At 43.9% G+C, this 25544-nt stretch overlaps 1 protein-coding gene across 1 annotated transcript in view; it reads left to right on the forward strand.

The window, feature by feature from the left end:
• The first annotated feature begins 9098 nt into the window (after positions 1 to 9098).
• ACVR2B (activin A receptor type 2B) overlaps positions 9099 to 25544 on the forward strand; it is a 175375-nt gene continuing 158929 nt past the window's right edge. Inside the window, exon 1 of the mRNA XM_061585955.1 lies at positions 9099 to 10201. Coding sequence (XP_061441939.1) covers positions 10150 to 10201 — 52 coding nt within the window. The 5' untranslated portion in view covers positions 9099 to 10149. The remainder of the gene's footprint in view (positions 10202 to 25544) is intronic.

Consider the following 25544-nt stretch of genomic DNA (forward strand, 5'->3'; position numbering starts at 1 on the left):
CTGCTTTGAGCAACTCCTTTGTGGAAGGGAAAAAGCAAGGTACAGTTTTTAACAAACAAATAAATAAAATTTCCCTCAATATGCCCTCATATAAATATTAGCTTTTGAATACTGTAATCCCCCCCCCGAATTCAAATTTAATATGACCTGGCAAAGTGTTTAGATTTCATATTGTTTCAAAGCAAGAATGCCCAAAGTCCTCTTGCCAGCATAACAAAAGTGGGTGGGAACTGCCAGATCCACAGCAGCAGGACCAAGCACGGTTTGTGTTGTTCACAGGGCTTTAGACTAAACAAAATGTGATGAGAGAGATCCTTGACTGGGTCTCGTCACATCTTTTACTTTGATTAAAAGTAGATTTGGGCAGAGGATTTGGATTGGAGCAATAGTGCCAGGGAGCCTCTTTAACCCTTCCCCCTTATGCCATTTCCCTGATAGAAATCCCTATTCTTTCCTAAGCTGTTTTAGCCACAGTGTGGTGTAGTGGTTACTGTTGGACTACAACCTGGGAGACCAGGGTTCGAATCCCCACACAGCCATGAAGCTCACTGGGTGACCTTAGGCCAGTCACTGCCTCTCAGTGTCAGAGGAAGGCAATGGTAAACCCCCTGTGAATACTGCTTACCATGAAAACCCTATTCATAGGGTCACCATAAACAGAGCTTGGAAAAGTTATTTTTTTGAACTATAACTCCCATCAGCCCCAGCCAGCATGGCCACTGGATTGGGTTGATGGGAGTTGTAATTCAAAAAAGTAACTTTTCCAAGCTCTTGCCATAAGTCAGTATCAACTTGAAGGCAGTCCATTTTTTCCAGGGAGAAAGGGAGGTACAGTAAGTTTTTTAACAGCTTAAAAACATATCTAAGTGATTTTTAATTGATGTGTTCATAGTGGACATGCTCCTCATTACTTGCTGCTTTTGAAAATGTTGGAATTCTATTGAGTTGCATAGCAGAACGGAGAGTATTGAGCGAGCTTACGTGTGTGTGTTTGAATCTTTGCTAAGATTCTACCTTCCCTGCAAATTAGTCAGACAGAGACTTTAAGCTGTAAAATAAGAAACAACTACTTTATTCTGGAAGTACATGCTTGATAGGAAAGAGTCCTTACATCTAGCTAACTATGTTGGAGCAGTCTGCATTGGTCCCAGTGCAGCTCCCATGCTGGTTGAGAGGGAGAGACAAAGGAAAGATGTCTGCTCCCCTCTCGAGGTAAAGAAGGAACACTGAGAAAGGCGGGAAGGAACTGGGATCAACATTCCTTTGCTTATCAGCCTAGCAGGAAGGGGAGAGAGGGCAGTATCAAAGGGATAGGTATAGCCTGGCAACAAGGAGGTCTCCTCCCTAGCTACCCTTTTTAACCCCATGCAGCCTCAACCCACCAAGTTGGAGTTGAACCTCATACATTCCAACAGAAAATTCAAAATTGTTTTGCATTTACTTATTGCTGTTTATTTTTATGTATTTATTACATTACATTTTTATCCTGCTTTTCTTCCATCTGGAACCTAAGGCAGTATACATGTGGCTCCTAAGAGGTCTCTCATCCAAGCACTGGCCACACCCAGACGTGCTTAGCTTTAGCGAGGTAGTAGTGACCTCATGGGCCTTCAGACCATATCTTGGGAAACTTTCTGAATTTTAATGTTTTAAATATATATATGTTACATTACTGTAAGATATAACAAGGCTTGATGCCTTGAGAGGACTTTGTCCAGAAAGGTGACCTATACATATAATTTAGATTAAAATATAAACAAACAGTAGATTTTTGGGGGAGAGCAATTTCCACTGGAGAAAGGATTAAACCTTCTTCTCCTGGGCTGTAACCCCAATCCAAAATGACCTCCCACCTCCACCCCTTCTTTTAATCAAAGAAAAAGACCTTGGGTTATCTGATCACAAATCTCCCAAACACATCATGTTTAGTCTTTCTCTTAAAAGATTCAGGTAGATATTAGAGGAAACCTGGGATGCTACAAAATCCGCTTGTTTGCAAAACAGCACCATTTACGACTGCAGCAAAAGTTCTGAAGGTACATAGTTGGAGCACATGCCATGCCAGCCACAGGTCACAGAGGGCCTTTCCACAGGATGTAAGGCAGGGATAGGGAAACTGTGACTCTGCCGTTGGACTCCAGCTCCCATCTGCCCCATCCAACGTGGCCAATGGTCAGGGGTGGTGGGTGTTGCAGTCCAGCAACATCTGGAGGGCCATAGGTTTGCCATCCCTGACATAAGGCAATGCATTCTATGGCGAGTTAAAGCAGAGCTGGGATCAAGTCTTGATTTGTCCATAATGATGGAAGGGTAATTGGTAGCCCTTATAGTCAGGTAATTTTTTTCCAACCTAAGGAACTTAGGAAGTTGCCTTATACTGAGTCAGGCCATTGGTCCACCAAGCTTAGTACTGTCCATACTGACTGGCATGGCTCCTCGGGGTCTCAGACCAGAAGCATATCCCAGCCCTACTTGGGGATTGAACCTGGGACCTTCTGCATACAAGGCAGATGCTCTGCCACTGAGCTATAGTCCTTACTCCATTATCTGATACTGGAACCAGGGTATTTGAGCTGGCACACTGATACCTGGACCTGGATGTGCAGCAGACAGAAGGTATTTCACTTGTTGATCAAGTTTCTAGTATTGATACCAAATGTGGCCAATCCCAAGACTTCATACTGCCTTCTAAACACAGGTGGTGATAACTCAACACTTTTTCTTTCCTGTACGTGACCAGAAGTCTGAGCACCCATGTGAAACGGACATGATATAGGCCAGAGACCCATCATCAGATCACCCAATGCTTCCCCAACCAACCCTTACCAGTTTGCACAGCCATGCAAAAATATCCTGCAGCCTGAGGCACAGCAGAAAATACTACCCCCTTGGTCAATCTGGAAGGGCCATAGCTCAGTGGTAGAACATCTGCTTTGAGTGCAGAAGACCGCAAGTTTAAGCCCCAGCATCTCCAGGTAAGGCTAGGAAAGGACCCTCTAGACTGAGCCTCTGCCAGTTGGTGTAGACAATACTGAACTAGATGGACCAAGCTGTATTGGTCAATACAGACTGTCAGTATTTTGCAGGAGGGATTCAAGTGCATACCTGTAAATTTAGGTTTGTAAAGCTAAAGTGGATTATAGGGCACTGTCACCCTAGGACAACCATTGTAAAAACCATTGGACTTTCTGCAGTTTGGGAAGTGATGGGGAAATGCACTGAAAAGTGTGGGGTGAATGAATTACTAACAGAAAGATGTAGAAATGCCCCACAAGCAAATTAGGATGAATTCAGGCCAAATTTTCATTGTTGTATAACCACCACCAAATAAATAAGAACAAATGCTCAACAAAGGCCTGATACAACCTAACTTCTGTGAAAGCTTTGTGCAAGCAATCCCCCCCCACTTACATTTACACCCCACCTTTCTTTTACCATGGAAACCAAGGCGGCTACATGTGGTTCTCAAGCAGTCTCCCATACAGGCACTGACCAGACCCAGACCTGCTTAGCTTCAGCAAGGTGGTGGCCTCACATGCCTTCAGACCAGTGTGGCCCCATCACAGGACCAAATTACAATGAATGCTCAATAAGCAGGTCATCTGGATTCAGTGTAAGGCAGATACTTATTTCAAGGTGCATAATATCCAAGTCCAGCTATGTTATTTTGGCACGTGAGCCAGAAAAATCTCACTAACACCTTTTCCTCTCTGAGGCTGTGAAATTATAATAGTTTGCCAACGACAGCTGCTTGAGCTGAATGCCTCACTCTATCAGCCCTCAATTCCTCTTCTTTTTACACCAGCACCACTGCATTAAGATCAACCAAGCATTCTCCCATTTCTAACAGATGTTCTCAGTGGCTGCTCTGCAACTGTGGAACTCTCTTCTTCCCAGGAAGTAATCACATTCTGAACCTGGATGCTTTCTAGAAGACCCTTCAAACTTTTTAATTTTAGCTGAGTAGCATTCAACAGCCAGAGTGAAGCAAGCAAACATGAGACCATTGTCATTCAGTTGGGCACTTTATTTTTATTCCGTGTGTGTGTTTTCTCGCTGTTACCAACCATGAGCAAAGGGAGGAGGTACAGAATGTACTAACGGTCATGCGGTATGTTATATGCAAATGCGCAGTAACACAGAAGGTGCAATATTTTAAAATGAAAAACAGTCTCAAGAGGTTGAGAACATAAGAGCCCTGCTGGATCAGGCCACAGACCCATCTAGTTCAGCGTCTTGTTCACACAACAGACAACCAGATGCGCATGGGAACCCTGCAAGCAGGACCCGAGTGAAACAGCGCTCTCCCAACCTGCGGTTTCCAGCAACTGGTATACAGAGACATACTGCCTCTGAAAGTGGAGATAGACAATAGTTATCGACGCTAGTAGACAATGATAGTCATATCCTCCATGAATTTGTCTAATCCTCTTTTAAAAGTTGGTGGCCATCACCGCCACTTGTGGGCGTGAATTCCATAGTTTAACTCTGCACTGTGTGAAGAAGCACGTTCTTTTGTCTGTCCTGAATCTTCCAGCATTCAGCTTCATTAGATGTCACTGAGTACTATCGTTATGAGAGAGAAAATATCTATCTACTTTCTCCATGCCATGCATAATTTTACACACCTCTGTCATGTCTCCTCCTACTTGTCTTTTCTCTGAATGAAAAAGTCTCCAATGTTGTAACCTTCTCTGTTGAACCATCAGTTTTTTCTTTCATTGGGTTCCAGATACCTATTTCTGAGGATAAACATGCATCAGGAACCCCTGAGATGAAAAGGAGTTGGGACAGGCAATTTTGAGTGGGAAAATGTCTGACGGGGAAGGGTTAAGTACCTGGCTGCACATCTACTCAAAACTGCCTCCCCGACGGTCTATGTTTTATTTTGCTTTAAAGCTGGGGCTTCACTAGATGCATTGCACATCTTATGTGTGATGGTTAGAGGGTTGGACTAGGACCTGAGAGACCAGGTTTCAAATCCCCACTCAGCCACAAAGCTCCCTGGGAACCTTGGGCCAGTTGCTGTCTCTCAGCCTAGTTTACCTAACAGGGCTCTTGTGAGGATAAAATGGAGGGAGAACCATTTACACCACTCTGAGCTCCTTGAAAGGAGGAAAGGTGATGTTCAAATGTAATAAATATATAAATGCTCTTGGGCTCCTACTGGGAGGAAGGGCAGGATATAAATTTAATAAATAATAATAGTACATACATACATACATACATACATACATAAATGTAATACATAAATAAAATTATGTAGTTTTTTATATAGCCACAAGAGTGGCTGTATACTAGACAGCATGGATTTTTTGCATTCCGCAATGTTAAAATGAAAATACCCCCCATGCCATTCTGATGCTTCCCATAAACTCATTTCAAAACAAAACCTTACAAAACTTATAGTCCTGATCTCAGAAACGCTTGCTGAATAACCCTCTCAATTTTCATGGCGATACACAAAACAAGAGAGAAACAAGAGTTCAAAGCATAAAAAGACAGAGAAAAAAACCACAGCCCTTCTGGACTTTTTTGTCAGAGTTCTCATAATCTGTTGAAATTAATTAAAAATCAGCCATGTTCACAGAGTACCTGTAATCCTATTACTGATCTTGCCCCATACTCTGACCTTCATCCTCTGCAGTTTAAAAGTTAAAAAAAGCCTAGCTGAATTTCACATATACGCTCATGGGGTCTGAACTGGCGGTGACCGACCAGGAGAGAGACCTCGGGGTTGTAGTGGACAGCACGATGAAAATGTCGACCCAGTGTGCGGCAGCTGTGAAAAAGGCAAATTCCATGCTAGCAATAATTAGGAAAGGTATTGAAAATAAAACAGCCGATATCATAATGCCGTTGTATAAATCTATGGTGTGGCCGCATTTGGAATACTGTGTACAGTTCTGGTCGCCTCATCTCAGAAAGGATATTATAGAGTTGGAAAAGGTTCAGAAGAGGGCAACCAGAATGATCAAGGGGATGGAGCGACTCCCTTACGAGGAAAGGTTGCAGCATTTGGGGCTTTTTAGTTTAGAGAAAAGGCGGGTCAGAGGAGACATGATAGAAGTGTATAAAATTATGCATGGCATTGAGAAAGTGGATATATATATATATATATATATATATATATATATATATATATATATATATAGGGAGTGGTACTTTTGCCCGTTCCCTCCCCCTTCCTTCACCCGTCCCCTTCCAATCCTCTCCATCCCCCTCCCACTCCTTCTGCTCCCGTCTCCCCCTTCATCCTTCCCTCTCCTCTCCCCTCCCCCATGGTCAGTTTTACCTATCCTAGCCATGATTGCACAGGAGTAAATCCTACTGAACTCAATAAGCATGCAAATGATCAGACCTGCCTTTCCCCTCCTTCCCCTCTCCTCTCCCTTCCTTCTCTCATCCCCTCTTCCTCTTCCCCTGCCCACTCCAGGCTTCCCTCCGCATGTTCAGTTTTACCTGTCCTAAGCATGATTGCACAGGAGTTAATCCCACTGAACAATAAACATGCAAATGATCAAACCTGCCCTCCTCCTCCTGCGTGCTCCCCTCCCCTTCCTCCCCTCCCCATCCCGTGGTCAGTTTCACCTATCATAAGCATGATTGCAGGGGAGTAAATCCCACTGAACTCAATAAGCATGCAAATGATCAATCCATTCTCAGTAAACTTGCACAGGATCCCATTTCTTACCTCCCTGATTAAACAGCAGAGAAATTCACTAATAGGCAAAAAACCTTGCAGTTTAAGAACCTACCTATAACCAACAGATATTTCTATCAAACTTTAAAAAGCAGCAGGGAAATTGGGCAGCTATAGTGAATGCACCAGGGGAGCAGGAGACCTGACCTCCTCTCTGAGATATTGTACTGCCCCACACATTTGTCAAAATGCAAACACAATTTGGGTTGGTCTTTCACAGTCCAATCCACTTCCTGTGTAGCTTGGAAGAATTTGGTAACATGCGCCTCTGAGCATATGATGAGTGGTGGCAACACCTGCGATCAGCCCAAATAACAGAAACAAGACATGTGCTGGGCTGATCTTGTTTTAGCAGGGAGGAAGCAAAAAATATTAAGACAGTTGATAGAGTTCAGATAGTCACTTTAAATATGTTTGATTTATTTTGCAATTTTAGTGAAGTTTCCTATAGTAAATAATTCTTTTTTGCTTCTGTTTCTGTGAATATGTGAAATACAGAAACACTTTGCAACACTAAAAAAAAAGCTCCAAGAACAATTGTGGAATAATGCCATTGACTGTTCTGCAGAATTGTTTCCAATGAACATGAGGAGTTTGCACAAGATAAAACAGTGGGAGGTGAAATATATACTAGCAAAATTCTAGGTGTGCTCTATGTTTTTAATTGACCATGCTCACCTTTCCTTAAGTGGAGTAGTTTAAGCATAGCAGGCTGAAAACATGCATCTTGGACAGGCTAAGTTTGTTTTTTCCAACAGCTTAGTCATTGCTTAAATAGCAACATATTGTAATCAGTCTGATTTTACATTAAACTGCAGTTTCAGATTCAACTGTTAATGCACCCAAAATAGAAATAGAGCATAACCTCCAGTTTGAAACACAAAAGGCTTCTTCGCCATCATGACATTGACCAATAAAAAGGCTTTGAAATTAATAAAAATAAATTTGACACAGATTTCTGGGATGAATAATGAAATATAATTTTCTAGGTTAGATTCTCTGTAGAAACAATAGTAACACAGAAAAGAAGGAAAGTAAGAAGAACACCAACAAACATACAAAAATGTAATTCTCCATCTTTGGAGATGGCAGGCGTTGCCACCACTCACCATATGCTCAGAGGCACGTTAACAAATTCTTCCAAGCTACACAGTAAGTGGAGTGGACTGTGAAACACCAACCCAAATTGTGTTTGCATTTGGATAAATGTGTAGGGCAGTACAGTATCTCAGAAAGGAGGTCAGGTCTCCTGCTCCCCTGGCGCATTCACTATAGCTGCCCAATTTCCTTGCTTTTTAAAGTCTGATAGAAATATGGATTGGCTATAAGTACGTTCTTAAACCGCAAGGTTTTTTGCTTATTAGTGAATATGTAACTAAAATGACACAGTACCCCAGTTTAAGTGCAGTGGTGGAAATGGCATTTCCCATTTATTTATTATTAGATTTATATTCTGCCCTTCCTCCCAGAAGGCGCCCAGGGCGGCATTCTTTCCAATGAATAGGAGAGCTCACTGAGGGGCAAATCAGCGAGAATCTGCTAAATTTCCACACCCCGCTTAGTAGTGAGGAAATAGTTGCCATTGGGTAGCATGCTTGAGCATGCACCATTGGAAAGGCTGCCTTTCTAGGTTTCCCAGAATGCATCACCAAAAGCCTCAGGGCATCTCTCTCCCTCAACTAACACTCCCGGTGTTCATTCATACAATCCACATCCTGCCTTATCGTCGGCAAAGCCCCCCTTGATAAGACCACTCATCCTGCACCAGTTAGTTCAGCTTTCAGTCCGTGGATAGTTCTGGGGCCCTGACAAGGAGGGCACCAGGGAATGTTCAGGATTTTGGTTCACACAAAGGCAGCCTCTTATAAAGTCAATCCCAAATGGTTTTAAGCGCCCAACGCAAAGGGAAGGCGCGCATGCCGCAAACTACTCGGGGAGCTGTTAACCGCCGGCGTTCGCTTTCGCGAGCGGGCAAATCCCGGGTTCGCCTCTGACAAACGAGGCAAACCTGAAGGTGCGAAAGACAAACACTCGCCCGAGCTTCCCGCGCTGCCAGCCAGCTCTGCCTACTCTTTCTCCCTCCGGCTTTCCCTGCCGAGCCGGGCCCCTTCGCGCGCCTTGACGAACAGCCGCCTTCCTCCAGTCATCTGGTCAGCATCCCCTCTCAGCCCCTCCCTTGGCCCCGTCTCTCCCCCCTCCCTTCTCTCTCTTTGCATCGAACATCCGGGTTTCCCTTACGAGCTCTGAGGCTCTCATGTATGGATGTATAGATATATATGCACACACACGTATCACATATTTTTCAGATATATGTGCGTGTGTATTTCATACATGCACACACTTCACCCCTCGCTCGTCCCCAGTTTCCCATTTTAGAAGCCATTTTGGACTCAGCTCAGGTTTTTTTGAAGGGGCGGGGGAGAGGAGGCGGGGGGTAATGTATATATTCGTGTGTGTTGTGAGCGTGTGTGTACACACATACGGACGGGGGCGCGCGTGTGCGTCTATGTACATGGCAACGCCAGCCTCTCCTCCTCCTGCTTCGGCTGCGGCGCGCGCGCTGCCTGCCCCTTCCCCCGAGCGCCAAAGCCAACCAGCGATGCCTCAGAGCGGACCTCGCTACCCGCCAGTCCTCAGCGCCCCTAGCAGAAGCAGAAGCGGCTCTCCTTTCTCTCTCTCCTCTCAGCACCACCAGCACCACCACAGCCGGTGTCGCCGGCGGCCGCTCAGCTCTCCCCTCCGCCTCCTCCTTGCTCGGTAGCAGTGCTGCTGCTCTGGATGCTCGGTTGGTTCGCGTTGGAAAGTTTGCTCGGCGGCTGCTGCTGCTGGGAGGCTGCTGGAGTCCGCGTGTGCGCGCGTGCGTGAGGGAGATTGTAATTGTTTTTATTTTTTTAAAGAAAGAATAATTCTGCGAGGATGGTGTCGGTGTTTGGTTAAAATGTGGTGCCTCCTCCCTCTTCGTCGTCGTCTTCTGCTCCCCTCCTCCTGCTGCTGCTGAAAAAAAAAGGCAGAGGGAGGGCTTCGAGGGTCGCTCGGTGAGGGCTTCCGCGCCTCTCTTTCTCACTCCCACCATAGCCCCGGCGAGGAAACTCTTGGGCAGCTTTATTTGGGGGTGCGTGTGGGGAAGGACTGCGTCCCTGCGCCCCCGGAACCGGACAATAGCAGATCCACCTGTCCTGAGGATTTTGACCCTTCCCTCTTTATTCTTTTTGAAATCATCTCTCTTGGACTTGGATAACATTGTGGCAAACTGTGAAGGATTTAATCTCCGATTTTTTTTAAAAAAATTGTTATCATTGAGAAGGAGCCTTTTCTATTTTTTTAAAAGTCTATTTTTTTAAAACGGCCCCATCTTGCCCTCTCCTCGATATCCCGTTCATTTCTCCCCCCTCCACCTCCTCCTCAGCGAGGAGGAGTAAACAATAGCCACGAGGAAAAAAAGGAATATGATGGTGCCGTGGTTAACTTTCGCCTTCCTTTGGGGGACTTTCTGTACACGTAAGTAACGAAAAAGTTTGCAATGGTCACTTCATTTCTCTGTCCCCCACCCCCCAACACAATTAAAAGAAAAGAAAAGGCTTGGGAATATTAATGGCGTTAGAAAGAATGAATTGACAGGATTTAAAAAAATCTTTAGAAACACGCCAAGCGGGGAAGCATAAGAGTTAATTCTGTTAAGAGTTTTAAAAAAGGGGGGAGAACAACACAACTTTGCATTTGGGGGGCGATCGTATTTGTGTGTTTTCCCCCCCATCTCGCCTCTCCTTCCTTCCTCTCACCGCCCGTTTTAATTGCCAGTCGCTCAGGATGGTGCTTGTTCCTCGAATTGGTTTTGATCAGAGAGGTGGTTGGTGTTTTTTGTTTTTCCTCCGAAAAGGGTGTTCGACGAAATGCTCGGTGTCTAGTGGCGTGCGTTTGGAAACAAAGATAATCGTTGACATCAGTTGGAAAAGGAGGCATTTGGGGCGGAGAGTAGTAAAAACGTGCTGAGTTTTTTTCTCCTTCGCCTCGATGCCATGTGTGTGTTTTCACCCTGGATAAAGATAACCATCTTTGCCCAGGGTGGAGGGGGAAAAATAGCCCTCCATACGCATGGCATTTCAGGCCTTGAATTTTGACTTACTCCTCTGAAGTCTTGTGTTTTTCCTTTTGATTTTAAACGTGAGCCCTTGAAAGCCGCCTCTCCCACTCCCCATTAGCTTTTCTCTTGTTTTGGAAGTTCCCTTGGGGTAGATTCTGCACATAACTTTTCTTTCTTTTTAAAAACGTGTTTGGAGATGGTGTGCTTAACGGGGTTGAAAGGCTCTCCACGTTTAAATCCGACCCCTTTTCTCATCTTCCTCTTTATAAAATACTATGGATTCCGCGAGGTTTTGTGGGCTGCCTTTTTACAAACCTGGCTCTTATTAGTATTATTATCAGATATTGTTATCTGATTGTGTATCTTATTGCAAAACACCAAGGGTTAAGTTATTGAATTTTGGAGAGAGGAAACGGATTATTCCCCTTCCCTTGTGAGTTTTCGGTGTGATTTCTTCTGATTTTATGTCCCACCTCCCGTTATACTATAAACTATCGCCCGAGTCTCTTTCTCTTATTTAAAGCCCTACCTACTAGTATGTCACGATGCAAGTTACGAATGTAAACAACTGGATGAAGCGTAAATCGGGCAGGCTTGGCAAGGCCTTGCTCCAAGTGACTTTCCCAGAGGAATTTATTGCTTTGTGTTGTGTTTGGGCTCCTGGCTTTTTAAAATCCTCTTGCTTTTGTTCGGGGTGGGGGTGCAACTTCATTTACATTCGTGCCAGCCTGAACGCTGTCTGGCTTCTTAATTTTGTTTTAACTGTTTCTCTCTCGCAGGGCCCGTAGGGATGGGAGGTGGGTGGGGAGAGAGCTGGGTATAAACGAGGGAGGAGGGCTGCTGCTGCTGTTGCTGTGTATTGTAGTACCTTGCAATGGATGTTTCGCAGCCCCGGGTTGGAACTTTTGTGCCAGATCCTCGCTCTTGTTATGGAAATGTTGCCTTATTGTGCCACCACATTGATCCGCTGTAAATCTTTTCTCTTCCCGCCCCGTCCTCCTCTTCCCCCCTATCCTTGAGGAGGAGGGGGAAGAGGTGGTGGTGATGATGGTGGTGGTGGGTTTGGAGGGGGGGGGTTGCGCCCTTTCTTGCTTTCCTTTCTCTCGATCTGCTAGCCAGAGCCATCGCTGGGAGGCGAGCTGCCCGCTTTGCTTTTGTTGCGCCTCCTTGTTTTGATGACTTGAGGAGAAGGGGGGAGGGGTCTGGAGAGAAGGAGGGAGGGAATCTCGCTCCTTGGGGGGGGGGGGCTGGAGAAACGCGGATGACGATTGCCGTCCGCATAGAATACGAAAACACAGCGCGCACAAAGCACACACACACACACGGCACGCACGCAGAGCACACCACACACATCTCGTGGCCACGGAATAATAAAAACAGGCGCTGACGTAACGGCCCGGCCCCATAGGTTGCATGGCGCGGGTGGATGGAGTTGTATCTTTTAAAGTACTAGTAACAGCAGCAGCAAGATTCGCCTCTCCAATTCCACTCTCCCACACTAGGAAGCCTTCCCCTCCCCGCCCCTCCCATAGGGGTGATCTTTAGTATTTTCATATCCCACATGGGGAATCTTAGCTCTGCCCCCTAACTTATTTTCCTTCAGTACCTCCTTTCCATAGTTCATCCACCTCTTCTTTGCCCTCTGAGGTTTTTATGTGTAGTAACTTGTCATGCTGTACACTAAAGCATGGAGAAGATTAGGAAATATTTTTGCCTTATTTGTGTGTATCTGTCTATCTATCGTGTGTGTGTGTGTGTTTTATAATAAGATCACAGCCAGCAGATGCTGCTGGTTTTAAATGGGGTGCTGCAGCTGTTCCACCCTTCCCCCGTTGTTTACACACCGCCTGTAGCTTGAGATGAAGGGGAAACTCCTTTCTTGGGGGTTGTGTTTAAACGATATATAAACATGGGTGGGAGGGAGAAGCTGGGAGCTGGGGGGCTCTTTCTTTATGCTCCTTTTCCATTGGAATCATACCACCTCTCCTCGTTTCCATTTAACCATTTGTCCCTTCTCTTATTTTTCTAAAGACAATGATTCCTTGTCTTGGCAGGTTTGTTTTGGAATGTGCCCTGACATCCTGGGGAGGGGTTAAAACCAGCAAAGTGGCGGTGCTGGTTAGCTGGGTTTCTTTGTTCAGGGTACCTATTATATATTCACTGTCATTGCCTTCTCTTTTTCTCCCCTTTTTTGTGATGTAAACAATGCTATCTCCTATTTCCCCCTCCTGATTCTCCTCTATGCTCCCTGCCCCCCCTTCAATCAAGCTGAAGGTGGAAAGGGAGGATGCCTTTAAAAACAAAAGCAAAACAGCCACCCTGATATGTGGTAGTGATCAAAGCCACCCAGCAATTGTCTAAGGGATGGTGCAATTTGCATAGATCTTTGTCTCTTATGAAGGGTTTGTGAATGTTCCTATTTCCATGGGAGCTCTCTGTACCAACATCAGACATATCTGGAAGGAGGAAGATAGCTTGGTGTGTGTGTGTGTGCTTCTATTCATGAAATTCAGTGTGCTATAATCATACACTGTTCTGCTTGTTGGAAGTAGGATTTGTGTAAGAGGGAAATGTATTCTTCTCTATATATTTTTCTTTCTGTTCCCTTTGCTTTTAGCCTGTATGCTTATTCACAGATAAAAAAGGCTGTGGCTCTTCTGTTTTGTGGTTTACAACAACCAGGATCAGTACACTACACTTGCAGTTATAGTGGAATCAAATTACAAGTTGTATTTTGGGCTGCAATCATATACATGCTTAGGTTGGGAGTGAGTCCCATTGAACTCAGTGGGGCTTATTTCTGAGTAGGGATTCATAGGATGACACTGTTAGAAATCACTTGGCAGGTTGCTTAGAGTCAAATGTTTATACAGTATTGACTTTTTGGAAAGGTAATTTAAAAGGGAAAGAAAGAAAAGCATGCGAATTGTGAGAACAGTGAATTGTGTGGACAGTCGCATTGAAGAGCAAGCGAACAGTGCTGTACATCTTGTATGAATGGCCTCAATTGTCTTTTTTTTTTAATGGAAAATGGACTGCCTTCAAGTCGATCCCGACTTATGGCGACCCTATAAATAGGGTTTTTCATGGTAAAAGGTATTCAGAGGTGGCTTACCATTGCCTTCCTCTGAGGCTGAGAGGCAGTGACTGGCCCAAGGTCACCCATTGAGCTTCATGGCTGTGTGGGGATTTGAACCCTGGTCTCCCAGGTCATAGTCCCAACACCTGTCTAACCACTACACCACACATATTTAAAAATGTGGTATATGTGTTTTTGTTTTGGAACACCACTTCTATGTAGCTTTCTAGAAAGGCTCAGCTAATAAAATGCACGAAAAGTGATTAGGTACTGATGGAAAGTCATAGTTCTTTTGTGGTGGTCAGAGGAGAGTGGGAATTTTTTGTATTGTGAGAAAGAATGGGCTATTTGAAAACAGCTTCATCTCAACTGCATGTGTGTGGATGATTTCTAATAATAACTTGCTAATCATAGTGAAGCAAAACAGTCTCACGCTTTTTTTTAAAAAAAGAAGCAGCTAAAATACTGTTGTAGACTTTAATTTTCTGGAGCATCTGAAGATTTGTTGATGAAAATATTATGTTCATGTGCAGTGTTTTGTTTGCAAATTTTCCTGCAGCCCAAATGTTTAATTTCTCCCTCCATTCCCACCCCCACCAAGCTCCCTGTGATAATATGGCTTATATGAAAAGTTCTGTTGTATAGAGCACATCTTGGTGAATCACTGAAAAACTTTACAGTGTGTATTTGTTAAGTACTTCATTACACAGCAATGAATTGAATTCCAAACAGATATGTCTGCTTTTTTCCCAGAGCCCTGCATTTATCCTCTTGTGGTTGAGGAAAGGCATGAGAGCAGCTTCATTAGCTTGCTAATTAAACACAATGAAGTGCTGTGCCAAGGTTAATGGTGCTGGTCTTTAAAAAACACAAAACTCTTGAACTGATGTCCAGGATCCTATTAACAAAAAATCTATTGTTAGATATAGATTATGCCACTCTAATACCAGGACTCTTGACTGCTCACACTGTTTATGTTAGAAGGGTGTGTTATGCACACATAACATTAAGGTGGCAGTCCTGAGCATGTTTGCTAGGAAGTAACTTTCATGGAATTTGAAGTGAGTGGACATGCGTAGAGTCATGTTGTAACTTGCATTTAGAGCAGGGGTTTGCAAATTGTGTTCTATGGACCACCAGTGGTCCACAAGCTTCATTCAGGTGGTCCGCAGCATGTCTGTGAAAATACAATTAACAACCATGCAGCATCTAGCACAGTGCATTACAATTGCTACAACAGACACAAAAATCATTAAGTGGTCTGCGAAGACCATCAACAATTTTCAAGTGGTCCATGGGGGGAAAAAGTTTGGGAAAAATCATTTGGGATGATTTAGAGCATGTTTCTACACCTAATCTTTAGGACATGTAACAAGCTATGTTGATGACCACCAACTGAGATGGCTTTTGAAAAGAATTGGACATACATGGAGGGAGGTCTATCAATGTCAGCCATCACGGTTTATATATTTATATACTGCTTTTCAGGTGAACGCCGCAAAAAAATATTTAGAACAATAATCCTAAATTAAAACTAGATAATGAAACAGCAAAGGCAAGCTAGAAGAAAAACTGCTTTTTGAAGCTGGAATTCTCTTGCTATCCATCGTGGCAAGAGGGTCCTATGACAGCCCTGGAGGTGCAGGAGTTGTGGGAGGGAGAGGCCACCTGAGCTGGAACACCAGGGTCTAGAATCTAGATGGTGGGCAGCTCTTCAGACTGTTCTGTCTTCTTTCTCTCTCCTCCCTTCAGGGCACATTAGGTTCCTGAGTTGCCCTGTGATAGCAAATGGGGGAGAGAGAAACCACCTCAGCTGGAATGTTCACCTAAACGAAACCTCCACCTATTAAAAACAGCACACCCCTGGCTGTCAGATGCTAGGGGAAAGCACCAGGGTGTGGGATGGTGGTGGCGGCAGCTGTCACCCTAATGCCCTGCTTGTGAGCTGCCAGAGGTGTGTATAGCTGGCCGCTGTTGGAAACAGAATACTGTGGTCTGATCCAGCCAGAGAGTTCTTATGTTAGTGTTTCTGTGTTTAATTTGTCTTTACGTTTATTTATTTTTTAGAAAAGTAACTCACAGTCTGCAGCTAGGGGAAACTGAAGCCGGGAGATTTGAGATTAGTCTGAAGGCAGGCCATAAATAAGTTTAGCAATTTTCAAACACTGATATAAAAATCTGCAATTAATTGCTTTGCCCCCCACCCCTCTCTTAACTGTGAGAAAGCCATTCTAGTTTATTTTATTCATTGTCACAATTTGTATTCATATTTATATGTATGTTCTCAGAGCAGCTGAGTAGTAACATATGATGATGATTCAAAGCACCCAAATTAATGCAGTAAATTAATGCAACAAAAAAGCAACAGAAGCCCATTCAAATAGTTAGTGAAATCAAACTGCCTTAAGTTTTTTAAAAAATACTCATGCTTGTTCTTAAAAACCTGGGAAAACAGAAATATTTTTGCCAGGCACCTATGATAGTAATGAGGTCTCCAGGTGGACCTTCCTGGGGAGGGCCTTCCATAGGGGAGGGGCCACCATGGAAAAGGCTTGTCTGTCCAGTCACCACCTGATGTTCCTCAGACAATATAAACAGCCAGAGAAAGGCCTCAGTGGACAGATGGATTGACATGAGAGAAGGTGGCTCAACAAAGATCTGGGTCCTAAGCTATGTAGGGTTTTTTAATATTTATCTTTAACATTCCATGTGGCTACACTACAGAGTACATCCTGAAGAAGTTGGTGCGTAGTCGGGAAGCTCTCTCTTGTTATGGAAATCTGTTTCCCTCTGCTACATTGATGCACTGTAAATCCCAATTCTCTCTCTCTGTTTCCCCTGCTTTCCCACTCCCTAGTGTGGAATAAGTGGTAGCAAGAAGGAAACTCTATTGCCAGTTTTACATTGGTAGGTGGGTTGCACCATGAAACACAAAATACATGCCCTCTCATTCCCCCCAGATAAACACTGAATAGACATTTACTCTATTGCTGTGTTATATTTAGCGCTCTTATTTTGCTCCATCCTAAAGGGTCAGGTCTAGAAGCATATACATTAATGCACACAGGTTGCATTCACACCTAACACCAGGCCAAGGTTTGTTCAACAAACCATGAGTTGTCTCACAGACGATCAAGCAAGCAATGACTTGTTTCTCCAAAAAGCTTAATATGATTTCCACCTGCTCTTGCCTTGCACCTCTGCAGTTTGGCAAGCATTTGAGGTGTAGTGGCGAAATAAACCATGGTTAAGCAAGGCTATTGGGTTTGGAAATAACACCAAGCCATAGTTAAAGCAAACCATGGTTTGTAAGCCAACAACAAATCATAGCTTCACGTCGTGGTTTCTTGCCAGAAAACAAACTATGGTTCATCTATTATGCTGGGTTGAGATGTTCAAACAAATTTTTAAAAAAACATTATGTGAAAAGCAGACCCCACATCATTTCTGCAGCAGCAGGGAGTTCTACAGAACAACATTTCAGACAATCTTATGGTACAAACCTGTATCAGTCTATTCAGGTGTAAATCCCATTGAGCTCACTGAGATTTACTCTCAGGTATGTGGGTAGAGTATTACAGTCAATGGCTTGTATCGTGTAGCATGAAACAACTCCCGTCAACACAAGGAATTCTGTTTGCGCAGTGGGACTTACTTCCTTCTCCTCCCCGCCCCTTACCACCTAACTGTGTTCTAAGGTTTTCCCCAAGCCTCCAGAACAGATTTGGAGAGGGCACCGGGTGTACACGGGGCGGGGGGGGGGAGAGGGAGAAAATCCAGTTGCGCAAGCAGAAATCCTTGCACTGATGGGATGAAGGAGATGTGTAGCCTCCCCAAGTGCCCTTTGTGCTTTGATTAGTGCAGATTACCAAAATCAGATTAAAAGTTCTACAGAAGCATGTCAAGGTAGGTATAACAAAGAGTCCTGGGACACATTAAAGACTTACAAGTGTATAGTCTATGGCTGGGGAAGTGAGTGCCCTCTTCTATGGCTGGGGAAGTGAGTGCCCTCTTCTATGGCTTGTTCAGGACATTATATTTGTAGGGTCTGTGCACTTGTAGGCCTTTGACAGCCCACACTGGATATCTTAAAACTTGTAGAAGACAAAGCTCTTGCTGGACTTTTGGGTGTTAGTGACATTTATTTAAACAAATTCTTTGATCTTTCAGTTCATTTATCTTCAAAAAACACCCTTCTTAGAACTCAACAACAATTTACACATTGGCAAAGAGACTGCTGTTGGTTGTGTGTGTGTGTGTTTAAAATCCTCATTGTGAAGTGGATTTTGTTTGGGGGAGCCTGCTTCAAAGCCTGTTCTTGTATTTGCTCATTTAGCTGAATAGTGTTTTAAGTTCTTGCTCAGCTTCACAGAGCAGTGTGAGCATTTTGGAGTTGTTGCTGCAGTCTTGTATCAGTAGTTATCCCTCCCGCTGCTGTTTAACAAAACCTTGGGGGAAAAGATGGGGAGGGGGAGAGAACGTAATATCTGCGTTTAAAAGCTGCTGCATTTCCTTTTAAATCCCCTCTCCTTATCTGATGCTAGAAGCTGTAACTTCGTGCATGATCTAGTCCAATTTTACTGAATTAAATGATTTATGCGATGCAATTTATTATTAGTAGTAGTTTTAACTTAATGGTTGAACATGCATGTACCTGCTTTATATCAAGTCATTGGCCTATCTATCCCATTCTTGTCTACTGTGACAGACAGTGGCTGCTGAAAGGCTTTAGTCCAGAGGTCTTTCTAACCACTACTTTTTGAGAACCTTTTTAAAACCAGATTGCATCTGGGACCTGCTGCGTGCTGCTCAAGCCTGGAGCCCTTCCAATGTTGCTGATGGTCCTCAAAGTATCCTAAGGAGGCATTGGCAGCTGCCTTGATTACACTCCCACCCAGTATTTTTGTGTGATTGCATATACACCATACATTTAAATCACATCCTCCCAAAAGAAAAAAATCTTGGGAACTGTAGTTTAAGGGTGCTGGGAATTATAGTTCTGTGAGGGGTAAACAACAGTTGCCATTACTCTTGGGGGGGAATCATGTGCTTTAAATGTATGCTGTGAATGCAGTCAAAGTGTTTGTCGACTGGATGAAAGAAGTCCACAAGCTTCTTGGTACTGTATTCCTGTGTTTGGTTGACAAGCTCCTATTTTCATGGGCTCCCCCCATCCTAAGTTCCTCACACAAGCTGGTGATAATTGGCCATGGAGAATGATCTGTTACTGTCCTTGATTGTTGTTAGAAGTAACAAACTCAGAAGTTAGCCACCAAGAGCTGTTTGAACTCAGTAACTAAGAGCTGGCTGAATTTGTTTATTACATTTATATCCTTGCTTTCTTCCAAAGAGTTCAGTGTAGTGTTCATGGTTCACTACCGTGCTCTCTCTGTCACACATGCATGTGTGCACATGTGCATGCATTCACCCACACAATTTTATCTTCACAACAGCCCTGTTAGGTAGGTTAGGCTGACAGATAGTGAATGGGCCAGGATTACTCAGTGAGGGTCATGCTTGAGTGGGGATTTGAAGCTGGGTCTCCCCATTTCTAGCCCAACACTCTAACTACTACTCCACGCTGCATCTCTATATCCGGCTTCGCCAAACCCTCTGCTCATCCAATTGTCTACTTCCATGAACTGTGTGACTTGTTAGATCTCCATCTCTCTTCCATGAGCTAGAAAATTATAAGCTGATTCCCCATCCACCACAGAAGAAAAGATGTGGTGAGTAGTTGCTCTTGTGTTACTCTGCTCACATGGAGTAGACCAGTTGCACAAGGAGCTTCTTTGCAAAATTCAGACCTGCTGTATAATTGGAATTAAATTGTAGCAATTATATTCAACTAAGTCCTACTCAGATAGACCCATTAATATATTTTTTTTACAATAATTTTTATTCAAATTTTCATAAAACATACAAAACAAAATCATAAAACATTCAAAGACAAAAAACAAAACAAAACAAAAATGATTAAACAAAAAAATAAAATGTTGACTTCCCATTTGTCGCAGATCAAATCAGTTATAGGTCTACAATATATAACAATCCTGTCTCTTAAATTATATTATAAAATCACTTTCCTCCAGTAGTTATCTTAATTAATCATCAAATCTCATAAACATTACTTTATTCTGTCCACAAAAAGTCAAAGAGAGGTTTCAATTCTTTAAGAAATATATCTATCATTTTTTCTCCAAATAAACATGTCGATTAATCCATCTCATTAATAATAATAATAATCTTATTGTCATAACCATAATCCAAATAAACATATCGATTAATCCATCTCATCAAAATCTGTTAAGTCCAATAATTTCAATAGCCATTATTCCATTATCCATATTAATTCCATCTTCCATCTTCAATAGTCCTGTTAAGTCCAGTAATTTCAGTGTCCAATCTTCCATTATCAGTATTCCATAATAATCTTGCTGTCATAGCCATAGTCATATAATAAGAGTCTGATGGGAATTTCCTCTATCCCAAATATTTTCTTGCCATCAATTCTGACTAAGTTGCTGAAATATTGTTGTAAAGTCATATCTGTGTTCTTCTTTTTTACAAAATGCACTGGCTCATCTCTTGAGAGTTTTTCCATTGTCACATGGCTGCAGTTAATTCCATAGATTTTCTCTATATCAAGCTCCATCACGTCATTCCAGTCCAGAAGATTATCCAAGCCATTGATAACTTTATCTCTAATATCTTCATTAATTTCTTCAGAGATAACGTTAAATTCCAAACAGTAGATTTTATTTCTAATATCCATAAACTCCAGATCTTTTTCCAATTCCACATTTGTTCCAATCTCCAAGGCTTGTATCTTCCCTTTATTTTTTCTTTTCTCATCTCTGATCTCATTCTCCTCTCTCACAGGATCCCCTATTTCTTTAAGCTCCTGCGTCATTTTGCTCAGTTCCATTTTCAGCTCCTTACTGCCCTGTCGCAGGGTTTGTTTCGTTATCTCAATCTCATCCATTATTTTCTGAAACATAATTACTTCCAGATTCTCAGCCACTTTCTTGATTGCCATTTTTAAAACCACGAAAACAAAACAAAACAAAAATAAAGAAGAACCACTTCTTATTTCAGCAACAATTGGGTTAATATTCCAGGCTTGATGACATCACAGTATAAACAGAGCAGCCTGCCTTATCTCTCTATGTTCAAGAATACAAAACAAATTTAGTTCCCAGCATCAAAACAGTTAGTGGCGTCGTGAAGAAGCAGATTCGTCAAAATAAAATAGACCAAAAAGAGAATAGTCCCAGACAATATAATGTTCCTCGGAATAGAAATCCCTCTTCTGTTTATATCTTTAGAATGCACTTCCAGGACAGCTTTTTGCAATAGAAACAGAGATAAGCTGTTAATTTTGTGAATAACAGAGAAGAGTTATAGCTCACCCGGAAGTTCTTTAAAGCTGATTCATTTGACAAATCTCTTTTTGCTGCAACAATTTAAACCAAGTAAAAAAAATAATAGAAAGAAGGGTGCTTGCCTGTTAGTCCGTTTTCTCTTTGAAGAAAAGATAAACGTATCGCATTAATCAGATAGAGCTTGTTCGGAAGTCCGTCCGGCATTGCTGGCTGGACCTTTTCTCATAAATTAATGAAATCCAGTCCTCCCAACAAAAACAGGCTTTTGAGGTTGATCTCTACGTTTCTCCCTGCCCGGGAGAAATTTCATCAGTCAAAAAAAAAATGTTCTGACTGATTTATATCTGAATAAGCTTCTTTTGAGGCGGGAGCCCGTCTCAAAAGCAGGCACAAGCGAAGTCACCCTTCCCGGAAGTCCAGATAGACCCATTAATGAACCCTAAGTTAGGCATGTCTATTAACTTCAATGGGTCTACTCTGAGTAGGACTAGCATTGACTATCACCCCCTGTCTGTAATTGTCTTTAAGGATGCGTGCACTGTTAACTCAGCCTGTTATCTTGCTATTTGGGTTCTTTTAATGGGGGCATTTACCTTGCTACATTTGTGGTTCCTCCATACTTGTGGAATGTAGCATGATGGGGGTTAATCTCTCTCAGCTTTGCCCGCCAGGTTTCTCTGTGCAGCAGCAGGCGAGACCTGGGGGGTGGGGAGGTGGAGTTGCAGTGGTCTATTGTGATACCATCTCTCTGACCAGGTGTCCTATCCCGCAGTCTTCAGGGTTCGAGTGTGTATATTTGAAGTTGGGTGGCTGGGACAGAATAGGGATTCTGTTGGTGTACTGCCCACCCTGCTGCTCAACAGTCTCCCTTCCTGAGCTAGCCGGGGTGGTTTTGGGGTTGGTGTTGGAGTCCCCTCGGCTTGTGGTACTGGGGGACTTCAACATCCATGCCGAGACCGCCCTGTCGGGAGTGGCTTAGGATTTCATGGCCTCCATGGGTCTGTCCCAAGTAGTATCTGGTCCCACTCATGCTTCTGGCCACACTCTGGATCTTGTTTTCTGCGCTGAGTGGGATGATGGTGATCTTGGTGTGTAGGAACTCTCTGTAGTTCCATTGTCATGGACAGATCACTACCTGGTTGGGTTTAGACTCACTGGGACTCAAAACCTCTGCAGGGGTGGGGGACCGATTAAGTTGGTCTGCCCCAGGAGGCTGATTGATTTGGATGGTTTCCTGATGGCTTTTGGGGATTTTCCTGCCACCTCGGCAGGCGATTCTGTTGAAGCCCTGGTTGACCTCTGGAATAGAGAAATGACCAGGGTGGTGGACACGATCGCTCCTGAGCGGCCCCTCTCACAGAGTGGAGCCAAACCAGCCCCCTGGTTTATCAGGGAGCTAGCGGTGATGAAACGTATGAGACGGAGACTACAGCGACATTGGTGGAAGACTCGGAGTGAGTCTGACCGAACATGGGCTAGAGCCTATTTGAAGGACTACTCTGTGGCAGTGCGGGCAGCAAAGAAATTATTCTTTTCTGCCACCATTGTGTCTGCGGGGAGATGTCCAGCAGAGCTGTTTCGAGTGGTCAGAGGTCTTTTACATCTTGGCCCTTGAGGGGGTAACATAGACCACTCAACAGCCCGCTGTCAATAATTTGCACGGCACTTTGCAGATGAAATCACTCAGATTCATTCCGACTTGGATGCTACAGTTGATACAGTCTCAGCGGATGTAACCTTGGCTCCTGCCTGTCCAATAATAATGGATTCTTTTCTGTTTGTACAGCCCGAGAATGTGGACAGCATCCTTGGAGAGGTGAGAGCCACCACATGTCTGCTAGACCCTTGCCCCTCCTGGCTCATTAAAAGTGCCAGAGAGGGACTGGCTGAGTGGGTGAAGGGAGTGGTCAATGCCTCGTTACAACAAGGCAGAGTTCCAGTGTGCCTCAAGGAGGCAGTTGTAAGGCCTTTGTTGAAAAGCCCTCCCTGGACCCCTCTATAATGGATAACTATCGGCCAGTGTCCAATATTCCATTTTTGGGCAAGGTAATAGAGCGTGTGGTGGCCTCCCAGCTCCAGGGATTCCTGGATGAAACGGAGTATCTTGATCCATTTCAGTCTGGTTTCAGGCCTGGTTATGGGACGGAGATGGCTTTGATCGCCTTGGTGGATGACCTACACAGAGAACTGGACAGCGGGAGTGTGTCCCTGCTGGTTCTGCTGGACCTCTCAGTGGCTTTCGATACCATCAACCATGGTATCCTCCTGGGCCGCCTTGCTGAGATGAGTCTTGGGGGCACTGTTTTACAGTGGCTCTGCTCCTTCCTAGAGGGGCAAACCCAGAAGGTGGTGCTGGGGGATTCCTGTTTGACTCCTTGACCGCTGGCCTGTGGGGTCCCCCACGGCTCAGTTTTGTCCCCCATGCTATTTAACATCTACATGAAACCGCTGGGAGAGGTTGTCTGGGGATTTGGGGTTTGGTGCCATCAGTATGCTGATGACACCCAACTCTATCTTCCCTTTCACCTAACTCCAAGGAAGCTGTCTTGGTTCTAAACCGGTGTCTGGCATCAGTGGTGGATTGGATGAGGGTGAACAAATTGAAGCTTAATCCAGACAAGACAGAGGTGCTCCTGGTCAGTCGAAAGGCGAACCAGGGAATAGAGATTCAGCCTGTGCTAGATGGGGTTACACTCCCCCTGAAGACGCAGGTTCGCAGTTTGGGTGTGCTCCTGGACTCAGCTTTAAACTTGGAGGCCCAGGTTTCTACGGTAGCCAGGAGTGCCTTTGCACAGTTAAGATTAGTGCGCCAACTGCGCCAATTCCTTGAGCCATCTGATCTGGCCATGGTGACACATGCCTTGGTTACATCCCGTTTAGATTACTTTAATGTGTTCTACACTGGGCTGCCTCTGAAGACTGTTTGGAAACTTCAGCTGGTGCAACGAGCTGTGGCCAGAATGCTAACTGGGGCTGGATACAGGGATCATACAACTCCCCTGTTACAACAGCTACACTGGCTGCCAGTCTGTTTCTGGACACAATTCAAAGTGCTGGTTATGACCTATAAAGCCCTATACGGCTTAGGTCCAGGCTATCTGGCAGACCATATCTCCCTGTATGAGCCTGCCCGGGCCCTGAGATCTTCAGGAGAGGCCCTTCTCTCAATCCCCACATCTACACAAGTACATTTAGTGGGGACGCGAGATAGGGCCTTTTCGGTGGCTGCCCCTAGGCTCTGGAATTCCCTTCCTAGGGAGGCAAGAATGGCCCCCTTCTTGCAATCCTTCCGTCGGCAGGTAAGGACTTTTTTATTCCAACAGGCCTTTGGAGCTGAAGGTTGCTAAGGTCAGAGCTCGAAGAGGGTGCTGCACTGTTATTGTTTAATTGTACTATTTTAAACTGAGGTGATCTATTAAGTGTATGCTTGAAAGGTTTTAATGTTGCAAATAGTTTATTCTATTTAATTTAGACTATTGTATGTTCTTAATTATATGTACTTTTATCTGGAAGCCGCTTTGAGTTCCAATTTGGAAAATAGGACAGGGTAAAAATAAAGATAATAATAATAATAATAATAATAATAATAATGTCCCTGTCTCCCTTTGAGCGATGCTAGAATAATTCATTATGCCACCTCAGACAACAACAGCATACGGTTATGTGTATAGCAAGGTTTTTTTAAGATATTCCCAATTACCATTTATACAAATCCCACCTCTTTGTGTCTGTGTGCGCCCATGTGTGTGATGTTGGCTTTCTGGTGAGGAATGGCAGGAAGAGGAGAGAAGATTGAAAACATATGTGTTGTGTTCCTGCTTGGCAAATGCTGGCGGTGAATGCTGTAATAACATTCAGATTTGTTATAAACCGTAATCCTATATAATAACTGTTCTTGCAGCAACAGTTGAAGGCTCACAGTGGTTGTAATCCTGATCCAGTTAGGTCAGACAATTTGTGAATAAGCGTGATATTTACTAACAAGTAGGAAATTCATTATGCGGTCCATGTCTTGTTTCCACAAGGCAGTGATTCTGGTCAGATGCCATGAATCTAGTGTGAGGGGGAGAGAATCTTAGGCTGCAGTCCTCTATGTACTGACCTGTCAGTAAGTCCCATGAAATTCAATAGGCTCAGACGAGCATAAGATTGCACTGTTACTCGCATGTGCTCACATGGTCCTTTCCTGGGACCTCCCTGAACCTGCTATTTAGTCCTTGAATCAGAGATACAGATCAAGAGTGTTCAGCTATATTAAATTTTGCTTTCCTAGGTAGAGGGAGGATGGTGGCAGTG

Source organism: Rhineura floridana, chromosome 10 (assembly GCF_030035675.1).
Source record: "Rhineura floridana isolate rRhiFlo1 chromosome 10, rRhiFlo1.hap2, whole genome shotgun sequence".
Taxonomy (NCBI): domain Eukaryota; kingdom Metazoa; phylum Chordata; class Lepidosauria; order Squamata; family Rhineuridae; genus Rhineura; species Rhineura floridana.